The following is a 14,121-nucleotide window of genomic DNA, read 5'->3' on the forward strand; positions in this document are numbered from 1 at the left end:
ATAGTTAGGAACACAAAGAAAAGTAACAAACTTTTTTTATAGTCAAACTATCTACATAAAGTACTTCATGGATGTTATGCACTCAATTGCATCCCCCAACATTATTGTACTGCACTAGAAGATATAATATTAAAAGAATCATATGGGTGGATACTAATCCAATCCCCTTACAAGAGATCAGGTCACAGCAACATAGAGGGAGGCCATATGAAGACAGACAAGGCAACCACTCAGAAGCTAGAGAGAGAAATCTCAGAAGAGAGCAGCCCTACCAACAACTTGATCTTGGACGTCTACTCACCAGAACTGGGAGCTGGGGGGGGGGGGGGACACTTTGTTATTAAGTTATCCAGTCCATGATACTTTTAAAGATTTATTTTATTTATTTTTTTTTATTTTTAATCTTATTTATTTTTTGTATGAGTGTTTTTGTCTGCTTGTGTATTTCTGTTTTACATGGATGTCCAGTGCCCTTGGATGCCCTGAGACAGCTGTGAGCCAGTATGTGAGTACTGGGCATCAAAACTCATCAGGTTTCCTGAAGAGAAGCCAGTAAGTATGCTTGAGTGCTAAGCTAGCTCTCTAGCTCCTTGTGACACTTTCTTGCACTATCCCTAACAATACAGTGATCCATGTACTTATTTGCTGATGAATGAGTAAAATGGATGTAGAGAAATTCTCACTATTAATATTCAGACCATATAAGGAATATTACTTTGCCACACAGAAAAAAGCTGTGTTGTTACTAAGTGACTTCTCGTTATAGCACTTCTACAAATTTGTGTTCCAGTGCTTACGTTGGGTGTCTGGGTTCCTGGGCCATGCTTTGCCAAGGCTCTCAAAGGCGCCCAGCAGAGACTCCAGCTGCAGCTCTCTTTCCTTCTCATTTTCATCTTCAGCTTTGGTGGTACGGACTCCCATACTTTCAAGTGAGTTCTAGGATGTATCAGAGGAGAGGGGAGGGGAGGGGATAAAGAGAGAGAAGAGGAGGAGCAAGGAGAGGAAGAAGGAAAACGGAGGGAGGGGAGGGGAAGGGAGAGGAGAGAATTCTAATAAAGTTACAGTTATACTATTAAAACAAGCAGAGTGTAAAACAGGAGATATTGACCAAGAACTAAATGCTGAGTTCTCTAACAGGAGTTTTCCATTTGTATTAAAATTATACATATCTAATAAAGCTGAGAAATACTCTGTTTTGTTTTGTTTTCGAGACAGTGTTTTTCTGTGTAGCCCTGGCTGTCCTGGAACTCACTTTGTAGACCAGGCTGGCCTCGAACTCAGAAATCCGCCTGCTTCTGCCTCCCAAGTGCTGGGATTAAAGGCGTGCACCACCACTGCCCGGCTGAGAAATACTTTTAAACATTCTCTATAGAAAAGTTGGAAAATTATGTAGTTGGAAAATTATGTAGTATGTTGAGCATAACCTAAAAAGACCTACATTTGGAACAAGAGAATTAAATAAAGATGGAAAGAACTTGGCAATGTTTCAAACACAAACTCTTAATAAACTGGTAAAAAGGTCACAAGTAATCAATCAGCTTGTAGGCAATATAATCCACTGAAATATAAATCTCCTACACATTATCAGCGAAATCACCAAGTCAGCCTTATTATTGAAAGAAAAATATATGAAGTAGGAGCAACAGAAGACATAAGAATACTTAAAAATATTTCATGCTTTAAAAATAAGTAGGCATGGTGGCATATATGCCTTTAATCCCAGCATTTGAGATGCAGAGGCAGATGGATCTCTGTGAGTTTGAGGTCTACATAGCTACCTGGTGGGCTCCAGGATAGCTAGCACTACAATAAAACAAAGAGCCAGTCTCAGAAAACCAAAACAAATAAACAAAAAGACCAATGACATTCCTCTTTCCTTATGATGCCCACTTTATTAAAACAAAACAAAACACTGAGTACAGTGGTTTCCAAATTAGGCCAGTCATCTTTTTTCTAACCAAAATTTTCCTCAGGACAATGCAGAGGTGAACTTTACAACACATAGTATTCCTTGTTTTCAAGGCTGCTCACTCACTGCATTGGCACTCTCATCCTCCTCCAACAGGTGGAAACTCAAATGTCCACATGAAAACTTACCTTTCCCAGCCTCATCTGCTGCCAACTGGCACTATGTGGTTAAGTGCCAGTCAGTGGGACACCCATCAGAATGATGTTTCCATTTCCAGAGCTTTTCTGGAGAGAAATTATGAGCTCACTGTGACCCGAACTTCATCTACTCTGTCATCTGCCTGGGACCCAGATAAACCATAGACCATGAGAATAATGTCTAAGAATAGGATCCCTGAATACTTTATGGGGCTTCCATCTATCAAGTAAGAGACAAACTTCTTCTATCTTGTTTGAGGCATAATGTTTTGGGATTTTCCCGCTATTTTACAGCTAAACTTGTCCTAATAAAAACATATAGCCAGGACAGCTGAAGACCTGAATGACACAGTTAGCTATTACCTTCTTGATGAGGGGTATGACAATGTCAGAAAACTCCTGGAATCTGTCTTCTTTGGTGGCTTTCAAAACATCAGCTGCACAGCTGATTGCAACAATCTTATATTTGAGATTCTCTTTGCAACACTCCTTCAAGACAGCCTGAAGAATTTCATTTGTGGTGGGTTGATTGGGCACAGACTTTTCCAACTCTGTACTACAGGATTCACACAAAAACATCACAACAGTTAAGAAAAGCTACAGCTTTAATCTTCATTTTAAGAAATGATATGTTCAACAAAAGAATATTTACCTGCAAGCCATCACTACACAGGCAATGGCTTTCAATAGTTCTTCCTGAGAAGTTAAAGATGAAGAAATACCAGTAAACCCACATGTTACATTCTCTACACTACTAGTACCCTATGAGTATTTTACGACCATAACAACAAACTAACATTTATCTCACCTTTAATGCACTACGCACATGAATCTTTAATTCATAAAGGTCCAAGAACCAGCAACCAAGATTATTCAGTACTATGTCCACAATACTGTGGTGGCCAATAGTGGCCTTTACAAAACAGAAAACATACTACCCCAATCTCATGTTCCCCACAGGATGCTCACTATGCATACTTCTCTATAGTCCTTGAGAGTTCCCAACTCTCAAGCTTCCCAGAGTTCCCAACTCTCAAGCCTCCCCAATGAGCATCTTTGATGTTAGGATTAAAAGCAGCTCAGGGCACTCATATGACCAGTTTGGCTCTACTGAAGGTCAGTGGACACAAAATGGTGATCAGTTTAAGAGGTGACGTGTAAAGCTGAATATGTAAAAACATATCAATCTCTAGACTTAATCAAGAACATATGGGACACACTTTGATATCATAGATAATCAAGCAAAGTCCTCCACTAACTAGAAAACCTAGCTGCAAAAATAATCCAAGTCACGTAAAATCCCATTCCTAGTCTACAAGTTGTTCCATGCCCAGTTCTTCAGCATGAGTTCCTTTACCTTTCCTGCCCATGTTCTTCCAGCCAGGCCTTGCATCAATGCACTCAGGATCATCCCCAGGTAAGGAGGTACAAGAGAGCTTGTTTGTTTTGAAATTGATGCCATAGCAATTGCACCCTGGGCTTTCATTTTCCAAGATTGTGATTGTAAAGCCTTCTGTGTAATAGTAATCAATTCCTGCAGGTACAATCGAATACCTCCAAAGGAGCCTACATTTAGAAGAAAGAAAGTTATAATACCTCTTAAGTGAAAAAAAAATTGAAAAGATAATTTTTAAATGTGAGTGAGTGAGTGAGTGTTACTCATTAAAGCACTGACTGTCAACTGAGAAACATACCACCTGCTAATGGGAGAGGCAGTAGTATGGCTTCTTTTTGTAACAGTAGGAATGTATGAACTTGGACATACTGCCAGGAGTGTTATTTTAAAAGGTCATCATCATAATGTGTATCAAGGTTAAAAACACAGTATAAGGATACCCTAAGCCAACATAAAATCACAATTACACTCAGCTAACCTACATGAAGGTCTCTTTTGCTTAGACATTGTTTATACTCCCTCACACAGTCAGTAACAAGTCAAAGAAAAGAGTTCTGCGTGGCACTTTGCAAACTTTGCAAAGTTAGGATGTCACTCAAAATGTGACATAGCTTGCTCCAGTTCTTGGGAGCGTTATGATCAGACAACACGAGTCAACATTCCAGCTGTGTTTCTCAGGAAACACGTTTACTCTGCATCCACCATTTACTAACCAGGTACATTTTCCTGCCACACTTCAGTCCACATATTACACTCTTCTTTTTCAGATTTCTCCTCATCAGCAATTTCATGCATGCCTAGAAATGCTAAGGGCAGAACTTCTTTAGCATGGTTCTTCAATACATCTGGGCTGTATCTTCCAATTGCATGAATTGTCAAAGCACAAGACGTCTTATAGACAGGTTCTAAAGAAACCAAAATTTTGTTAGCATTTAACTATTTTTCAGGATAAATGATCTAAATAAAACAATTTAAAATGTTTTCACCAAAACAATATACAGCTTATTTGGTTAATGTCTAAATTTAGAATGATTAAAAAAAAAAAAAAAAAGGCACCTTCTTTCTCCATGTACCAGCCATTGAGCTTCTGTAGCAGTTTCTCAATGCTGCTGTCCCGTGAGGTCTGAAAAGCAAGCACTCTTACTCATTTCTGTACGGTCACCAGAGCTGTGCTGAACTGAATAGGAAAGTGAACTCACCCGAACTAAATGGCCCATGGCAAGTGCACAGGATTTCTGAACTACACTGTTGCGATCTGTCAGAGCACTAAGCAAAGCACTCATAAGTTTACCTGCAGAGATAATAGATTCAGTCAATTGTGCGCTGGCCAGGTATCATGTTATATTCCTAGGACTAAAACCCCATAACCCTGAAATTAATCAGGTTTACTGCATAGTACGTTAGGTCTTTTAAATATTATTTGTACTACCTCCTTTATTTCATTTAATTCAAAAACTAAAATTTAACTTCTGTCCAGAATATTGTGAAAAAGGTACAAAAATGAGAGGTAGATACAGAATCCCACCTAGAAGCCTGTCTAGAAGGGGAATTTTTAGAAAAGCACTCATGTAAAATTAGCTATGAACAGTTACAAAGTTCTGCAGAATGAAAGGTACTTTTACATCTTTATGCACTGACAAACTTAACTGATGGCACAATAAAAGTTTGCTAACAGAATGATTGGGTCAGAGATTTCAGTAGAGGCAAAGCAAGCCAACATCACCCAGTAATTTTCCTTTTAAACCTCTGAAAGAGCCAGGCAGCAGTGGTGCACACCTTTAATACCAGCATTCAGAAAGCAGAGGCAGAAAGATCTCTGAGATCAAGGCCAGCCTGGTCTACAGAGAGAGTTCCAGGGCAGCCAGAGCCACAGAGAAACCCATTTCAAAAAAACAAAAACAAAATTAAAAAACAAACAAACAAACAAACAAAAAAAACAAAAAAAACTCTGAAATAACCAGTCGTGAAACAGTGCTCCTACACATATTAAACTCACCTGAGTAAGGTGTCAGGTCCTGGGGACACTGAGTAGTTAAAGACACGATGACACTGGCACAGCCCCCCTTTAAGGTCACAAAAACAAAGGTCTAAATTTGATGTCTCTATGCACTACCAAACTACTACTGTTAGGCATTAATAATTTAAAGATAAAACATATGAAGTCTAATAGCCCCTCTGAGATTGAATATAGAAAAAAGAAAAACACCAAAAATGAAAAGGGGACACCATGAGATTTGGGCTAAAACAACAACTAAAATTTAACAGTAGGAAAAAAAATAAGCAGATGAAGGGAGTATCTGACCATTTTAAGATTCTCAAACAAACAAATGGTATTTTTCTATCCAAACATCTATTAAACCTTACATGAAAACTTCTAATACTGTCTAAAATGATTACTGCTTTAACAGATAAGTGAGCTTGTCCATTAACTGGTAGTATCAGAAAATTTAAGAGCACTCTTATGGTAACCATAAAAGATTGTACTAAAAACAGCAAGACAAGCAGAGCATGATAACATGTAATCATGACAGTACACAAGATTCCTGTAATCCCTGCACCAGGAAATACAGGCAGAACTATCAAAAGCTCCAAGTCATCCTCACAGTATAGGAAGTTTGAGACTAGACTAAGCTATAAGAGACCTTATCTAAAATAAATACATACATACTTTCAAATCAGTTACACAGTTTAAGTTACTCATGTAACCATAGAAACAAAATATTTAACATGCACTATGGTTTAACAGAAACATTAACTTTTTGTTGTTTTTTGTTTTTGTTTTTGAGACAGTGTTTTTCTGTGTAGCCCTGGCTGTCCTGGAACTCACTCTGTAGACCAGGCTGGCCTCGAACTCAGAAATCCACCTGCCTCTGCCTCCCAAGTACTGGGATTAAAGGTGTGCGCCACCACAGCCCGGCCAGAAATATTAACTGTTAAACATGGTGGTCATTTTTTGTTGTTTAAAAACTTAACACAAACACATATTTGCTCTTATAAAAATACACTTCTATGAACTAGGAAGATGGCTCAGTAGGTGACGTACCTACTGTGCAAGCATGAGGACCCAGGATCACATTAGCATTCACATACAAATCTGGGTTCATATATCTGCAGTCTTAAGAACTGTGGGGGCAGGAAGAGCTAGATTCACTGAGCTTGCTGGCAGCCAGCCTAGGCAATCAGTGAGCACCTTGTTCAGCGATAGAATCTTTCTCAAAAGATAATGTGGGAAGCAATAGTGGGAGATACCCAAAAAGTAAAACTAAAATAAAGATACCTTTGTCCTTCACATGCATGTGCATAAACACCAACATACCCCCACACCCCCAAACACATACACACACAAATCTTACCTTAGTCCCAAGACCTACACCACTTCTGATCAGCTCACATAACCTAGGAACTAGTTCACCTAGCACCGAAACATCAAGATATTGCAGGCACTTTGAGAAAAGAATAAATATAAAAGTAAGCCTAAACAAATAAGTCAGTATCATATCCTTATTTAAAAACTACCTATATCAAAATATATACCTACAATTTTAATAGAAAGTTGAAAATCACTGGTTTGATTTTGCTCTGGAAAATTAAACTACTACAGTACTACAAACAGAAAATTCACTCACTGATGGTTCAACATTAAAAATAGAAAAACAAAATAATTAAAAGCATTAATTTACTAAGAGGAAATAAATGATTACCTCTCTTTCAATCCCCCCTCTATCAATCTATAGCAAATGTAAAATACCTAGATGAAAACTGACCTTCCAAACTGAGTCTAGCCTACTAGACCCCAAATAAGTCAGTTTCTTAGGTGATTTTACCATAGCTTGTTATATTTTTTAAATTACAGGCACACACTTCATTATTTATGAATATTTCCAAATGATGTTTGCTAAATACTTCTCTCATTTGCCCCAACAGTAAAACTAAAACATACGACTCTTAGAATATTGGCAGCAGTCCCCAGTGGACACTAAAACCTGACTTTTGTCCCATTTGTGATCTGCTTAGCAAACAGTTTCTGGTAGCTTGCAAGCTCTTAATAATCACTACAGGAAATGCCCAGAAGGTGACTCTGCAAAGACTCCCAGAGCCTCAAAGTGCCATGAACTCTTCACTACGTTTCCAGCATCTGAAGGATATACATCACTATGGCTCAGTTCCTGCTGCCCACCTTCTGTGCTACTTCATTAAAATCTCTCTGATCTCACACCTTCATGATCTTTAACAAAGAAATTTCTCAAGCAGAGATAGGTGAAAGATGATGATAATAATAATAAAAATAATAATAAAATAACACATTGCTAAACCTAAAATAAGACCAAAAATAAATAGATATGAGTTATACATAGATCTACTAATATGTTGTTTTCAATCTAACACAAAATTTGACAAATTCTGCTATTCAGAAAATTTATTTATTACTGCTTAAGAAAAATGTCTATAAATATGCAAAATTTGTATATGCCAGTTAAAAACTTAAGAATTTTGAAAGAAACAATTGCAGTCACAGTATTTTATCAATACATCCCCTTAGGTTTGTCTCATGTTACAGAGCATGAGCTCTTTTGGAGAACTGTACTCAAAGAGATGCAAAGGGGTTGTATTTCGGTTGTGTTTGGAAACTCACCATGTTGATTGTCTCCATCATGGGAGAGGATTTGGCAGCACTGAGTCGAGCACTGTCCATTGCATCCTGAAAAGCAGAAACTCAAGATACTCAGAATATTCAACTAATTATGAATTAGCCATAGAAATATTAATTAAAGGGTTTTATTTCCGAACTAAAGGTTTTTAAGTAAACAATCAATATGGAAGTCAAATTCTAATTTCCGCTGACCTTCCTTAACAATTTAACTGTAAAGTTAGCATATCTCTAAAAATCATAAATTCAGACAAGAGTTAAAAATAAACAAACTATGAGGGCTGGTGGTGCACCTTACTAGTAGTTTAGCATGAACAAGGTCCTGGGATCAATCCCTTCTGTTACAAGAAATTCAGAAACAATGTATATTAATAAAGATACTATGGCTCTAAGCAAGCCATTCAGCATTCTTGAGTTCCAGGTTCTCTATCCACTTAAAAAGAGAATACATTGCATTTCTACATAATGTTTAAAACATTGTCAAAAAAACAAAACAAAACAAAACAAAAATTGGGTGTTGGTATAATCCATTTAATTCTTTAACTTTATTATGTGGATTCATATTTACAATGATAGTTTCATCAAAATTACACTAGGGGAAAGGTTATTACTATCCAGAGAGTAAGGCACAAAAATGTAATTTGCTGAGGTTCACAAAAAGATGGATAGAACTTATGTCCCCTAATTTTTAATACTAGAAAACATTTTATAGCAGGTGGCATGTCTACTGAAATAGGAAAGAATGCCCAATAAAGAAGAAACAACAGTATTAAAAGGCAAATGAAAAGGGTAATTTATAAGAGTAGATTATAAAAATTAACAATCAAATAGTGAACTGAGAGAACACACGCACATTACATATTCTCTAGGCCTAATCATCCCACTAAACAAGCATAGCTGTAAAAACTAGATATAAAATACAAACAAAATTCAGAGAAATAGATAAATGGCTAACAGGAGTTATAAAGTATAGGGTAGGCATGTGCAAATGACTGTGCATGTTCACAAAAGGCAAAGTTACAGAAAAGTATCAAATGTGGGTGCTAAGAATCGAACTCCAGGCCTCTATAAGAGTAGGTAACTGCTAGGATATCTCTTTAGATCCAAAAGTTAGGGATTTAGCTCAGTGCATACAGTGTTCCAAGCAAAAGGTCTTGGTTTGGGCAGGTGGGAGGAGATGAGCAGATTGGAACTAAGAAAGTATAAAGAGATAATGTACATGTATAAAAAAAAAAACATTCAAAATATAACACTGCAGCTCTCACACACTTATGGACACTTGATCTTTGACAAAGAAGCCAAAACCATGCAGTGGAGAAAAAAAAGCATCTTCAACAAATGGTGCTGGTCTAACTGGCAGTCTTCATGTAGAAGAATGTAAATTGATCCATATTTATTAACCAGCACAAAGCTCAAGTGCAAGTAGAACAAGGACTTCAACACAAAAGCAAATACAGTGAATCTAATAGAAGAGAAAGTGGGAAATAGCCTTGAACACATTGGCACAGGGGAAAATTTCTTGACCAGAACACCAATGGCTCAGGGTTTAAGGTCAACAATTGATAAATAGGACCACTTGAAACTGGAAAGCTTCTGTAAGGAAAAGGTTACTAGGACAAAACAGCAACCAATAGATTTTGAAAAGATTCTCAAGTGGCCATTTTGTTTTTAAATTGGATATTTGGGGGGTTTGTGACTTATGAATATGAAAGAAAATTTAAAAGCCCCCAGGAAACCATTCATTGAGGAGACCTCTAGTGGATTACTTTCTACCCTTTCAGGTAATAACTGATCAAAGACAAAACAGAGCAACTTCAGACCAAAGTCTACATGTAAATTTTTACTTAGGCATTTTATAGATGGTTAGTGAGCATACCTCAGCAGTACTTACCAATATACTTCTGCTATCAACTTACCTTTTCTTGTTCTGTAGCCCGGAGACTCAAATAATTGAGAACTTGAGGCTCCAACACACTTAAGGACTCTAAGAGTGCTGGTATGAGTTTGGGTGCGTGTGGTTTCAACATGGCTCCTGCACTTTTGCTGATCTTCACAAGAGTGCTAATGCTAGACACACAGAAAACACCATCTCATTCCCTTCACCACAAATGAGAAGGCCTACAATCTAATCATGAGGATGGTTTGCACTTTTATTCGGGTATATATACTCATGGCTCAAAGCTTAACCTGGCAACTGGAAAGTAGGGTTTCTGATTATGACTGAACTCAGGGTCTCTCATCTCTTGGCACTTAAAAAAATTACAGATTTGTCTTGCAATGTTTTGTTTAAGACAGTTTCTCTGAATAACCTGTCCTGAAGCTTGCTCTGTAGACCAGACTGGCTTCAAACTAATAAGAGATCTGACTGTCTCTGCCTTTCAAGCACTGGGATTAAAGGCATGCACTACCATCATCCGGCAATTACAGATATTTTTAAGCAAGCATACATACACATAGAGGGGTGAAAAAAAATGATAGTTTGTTGGAATCCAAATTCAGAGCTCAAAGTCTATCCACTACCATCTTCAATCTATCTTTTCCCTTTCTTCCTTTCTTTTCTTTTTTTCCTTCCTTCCTTTCTTTCTTTCCTTTCTTTCTTTCCTTTCTTTCCTTCCTTCCTTCCTTTCTTTCTTTCTTTCTTTCTTTNTTTCTTTCTTTCTTTCTTTCTTTCTTTCTTTCTTTCTTTCCTTCCTTCCTTCCTTCCTTCCTTCCTTCCTTCCTTCCTTCCTTCCTTCTTTCTTTCTTTCTTTCTTTCTTTCTTTGTCTTTCTTTCTCAGACAAGGTTTCACTCTATACAGAACTGGCTAACCTAGAACCTGCTATTGAGACCAGGCTGGTTTTGAACTCACAGATATCTGATGGCCTCTACATATGAGTAGTAGAATTAAAGTCATGTGCCATCACACCCAGCTTGATTCTTGAAACTTTCAGTCCTGGTCTTTCTCTTGTTTTCTCATTTAACTGCACTGATCCTATTTCAGCTGTGTCATTTAACATATCATATATATATATATATACACACACACACACACTAAACCAAGTAAAGGTTCAATTATTTTAAAAATATGGCTTCTGCCAGTAATGCCAGCATTCTGATGTATGAGGCCAGAGGATCACTAGTTTGAGGCCAGGCTGGGCTACTATATAGCAAATATGGGTAGACTTTGCCTCTGAAAAAATGCAAGGCTCTTTCATGAGCAATGCGGAATATATCCTATCCCACCACATCAGGATGCACTTCCTGTTGTGTCCTTTTATCCTATTAGAGTCACGACTAGGCTCAGGTTTGGAAAGCCTGAACCATCATTAATTTCCACATTTGCCTTTTAGCTAGTAGACTTAGAAGCCATTAACAGTCACCATATATACTACTTTTCCAAGGACAGTTGGTTATCTTCAACAAGCAAGGCCCTGAAGACATGAGACATAACAGGAAGATGTGCACTTGCTAAGGAAAGGGGCCAATGCAATAGAATAATATGCAACTCAGAATGTTCGTCAAATCAAGGTCCCCATGAAATAGGACTATAAAATACTTTGGCCCATGTCTTTTCATAAATGCTTAAGTTACGTCAATGGATTCTCCTCAGCCCATTTTTCATATGTTTAGGAATCTAACATTCAAGAGAACACATTTTCTACAAACTGGCTAGAAACTAAGTAATTCCAGTACATTCACTTCAACCAAACCACACCTGAGGGCTCGGACTTCCGTCACAGGACTCATCATTCCTTTGTCCAGAAGGCAGGGCAGGAGGACAGCAATGGTTCTCTGGCCAGCTGCTCCTTTGGCAGGGTCACACATTTTCACACAAACCTCACATACAAAGAGCAGGGACATTAGTGAAGCTGGCCTCACAACTATTAAAGCATTTCTCTGACAAAGTGTTTTTGTTTTTTTTAATGTCACTATCAGCAATGAAAAATGAGTTTACTTTCTATGCCACTATGGGGGTTGTAGGGAGATAGAGGAATGACCAGTATTGAGTCCAAGAGGACTGCTGTATCTAAACAGAAATCCTGATGATATATTCTATTCTTTAATTTCTGACTTTCTAATTTGTAGAGTGAAAAACAAAGGAGCTAAAATTATGGTGAAAAATATTTAAGAAAGAACTTTTTAAAAATGTTCTGTGTATATAGCCATTTCACCACTACAGATTGCAGGAAAATATTCTGATAAAGAACACAAACCTAGGCATGAAAGGCACCAGGATTTAAAACATACTTTTACTGCTCTGTAATGTGATTGATGACAAAGCTTAAGCCTTAGAGTGTAAATTACAGAATTAAGCCTAAGGAGCAGACTATAGTTTCAAAAAGCTTGCCAACATCTCAATTTGGAAAAGATATTAAAAGCAAGACATATATTGCTTCATTTAAGTGAGTCATGTGTTCTTCAGGGTCAAAGCAAAAGTACACCTCATATGGCATCCTACAGAGGCTCACCATTTAAGGAACCAAAAGCAAAAGGTGTTCATGACACACTACACATATACACTAAACACAGTATAAGGAGACCCGCTTTCTTACTCACTGTTAAGAGTAATAAACTACACAAGAAGCCAATTACAAGGCAACACTAGTTCATATGACAAAAACATAAAAAATAAAAAAGCGCTGTCAAGTTCATGGCGACCCCTACCCTACTGTACCTCACGTGAGGTTAGTACTCTCACCTTGCTCAGAGTTTTCAGAGCTAGTTCTGCTGCCTTCCGAACAGACTCCTAAGAAATGAAAAAAGCCTACCATTATACATATTAGACAGCACTCATTCTTATCCACTCTCTAATTAGATCCTAATATAAAATAGCAAAACATAATTTTCAATAACAGGTTTAAATATATGTTGTTCTGTTAGACTCTTTGCCCATTGAAAGACATATATATCTGATCTATTTTTGACCATGTAAAAATATAGCTATTAACTATAACAGTCAAAAATAAGATATGTTATAAAAGTAAATACATAAAAAAATCTCTGTGAAGAGTCTCAAAGAATTAAAATTTCCTAATGAATAAATAAAGCAGCAAGAAAGACAAGCCTAGCAGTCTAATTTTAAGAATGTCAAAATAGTTTTGGACATCTTTGGTACAGACCCAACTTTGGTTGGCTCTTGCCTGTCCTCGAAAGGGTTCCATGCTAACGGCTGGATCCAGTGAAGGGCAGTACTAGAATCTTGGCACGAGGGGAAGAAAGTGCCTTTGAAGGGGATTATGAGGCCTCAGAGTCTTCCTCCTTCTCTCTGCTCTTTATCCCAAGTAAATGTTTTCTTCCACTTCAGACGCTGACCCTGACAGACTGCCTCAGTCTTCATAGACCCAAACAACAGAGTCCCTCTAGGTAAAATAACAGCCTCCAAAATAGCTAAGACCAACCATTTACCTCTCCAGATAATCACCCGATTTATAGTGATAGGAAATAAGTAAAATAACCTAGAAAAACTGATATATTTTTGTATTAATCACAGTATTTGGAAATGAGTGCCTAAAATTTAAAACTTTAGTCATTATGAATTACTTCAAAATGGGGATTTGTTCCTAATTCTCTACAGCATCATCAAATTTCTATTGAAAAAGGCAGGCTGTAGCCACCACTTTAAGTCTGTTCAGTTGAGTCCTAAATAAAGATAACCAAACTTTTAATTTTACATATACATCAAAGCTGAAATTTAGAAACAAAGCAGTTTCCTAAAATTGTCTAGCTAGAGAATTTTGAAACACATACATTTAAAAAAAGCTATAGTATATTTTAATGATTCCAGTTTAATAACTATGTATATATTTTAAAAACATATATAAATGTAGATTTACTTCTATAATACCTTAATATCATCTTGTACTCTAAAAAGTGTTTCCCACATTTCTGGAAGTTTGTCAATGACGTCATCTAAAGGTCTTCCTCTCAATAAATCATTCAGAGCTAAACAGCTGAAAATAAAAACTTGATTTCAAATATATGATCAAGCAA

The 14,121-nt window shown here is 37.1% G+C and overlaps 1 protein-coding gene across 4 annotated transcripts in view; it reads right to left on the bottom strand.

The window, feature by feature from the left end:
- The window catches only part of Ecpas (Ecm29 proteasome adaptor and scaffold), a 118,551-nt gene that overhangs the window by 10,580 nt on the left and 93,850 nt on the right, over nt 1-14,121 (bottom strand). For all 4 annotated transcript variants that reach the window (XM_021159333.2, XM_021159335.2, XM_021159332.2 and 1 more), the window contains 14 exons: nt 13,976-14,081; nt 12,830-12,877; nt 11,846-11,967; nt 10,067-10,217; nt 8,136-8,201; nt 6,856-6,945; nt 5,499-5,565; nt 4,702-4,793; nt 4,559-4,625; nt 4,216-4,407; nt 3,464-3,672; nt 2,759-2,802; nt 2,470-2,662; nt 798-936 (listed from right to left, as the gene is read on the bottom strand). In XM_021159333.2, coding sequence (XP_021014992.1) covers nt 798-936; nt 2,470-2,662; nt 2,759-2,802; nt 3,464-3,672; nt 4,216-4,407; nt 4,559-4,625; nt 4,702-4,793; nt 5,499-5,565; nt 6,856-6,945; nt 8,136-8,201; nt 10,067-10,217; nt 11,846-11,967; nt 12,830-12,877; nt 13,976-14,081 — 1,586 coding nt within the window. The remainder of the gene's footprint in view (nt 1-797; nt 937-2,469; nt 2,663-2,758; nt 2,803-3,463; nt 3,673-4,215; nt 4,408-4,558; nt 4,626-4,701; nt 4,794-5,498; nt 5,566-6,855; nt 6,946-8,135; nt 8,202-10,066; nt 10,218-11,845; nt 11,968-12,829; nt 12,878-13,975; nt 14,082-14,121) is intronic.

The sequence above is a fragment of the Mus caroli genome, chromosome 4 (assembly GCF_900094665.2).
Source record: "Mus caroli chromosome 4, CAROLI_EIJ_v1.1, whole genome shotgun sequence".
Classification (NCBI taxonomy): Eukaryota; Metazoa; Chordata; class Mammalia; order Rodentia; family Muridae; genus Mus; species Mus caroli.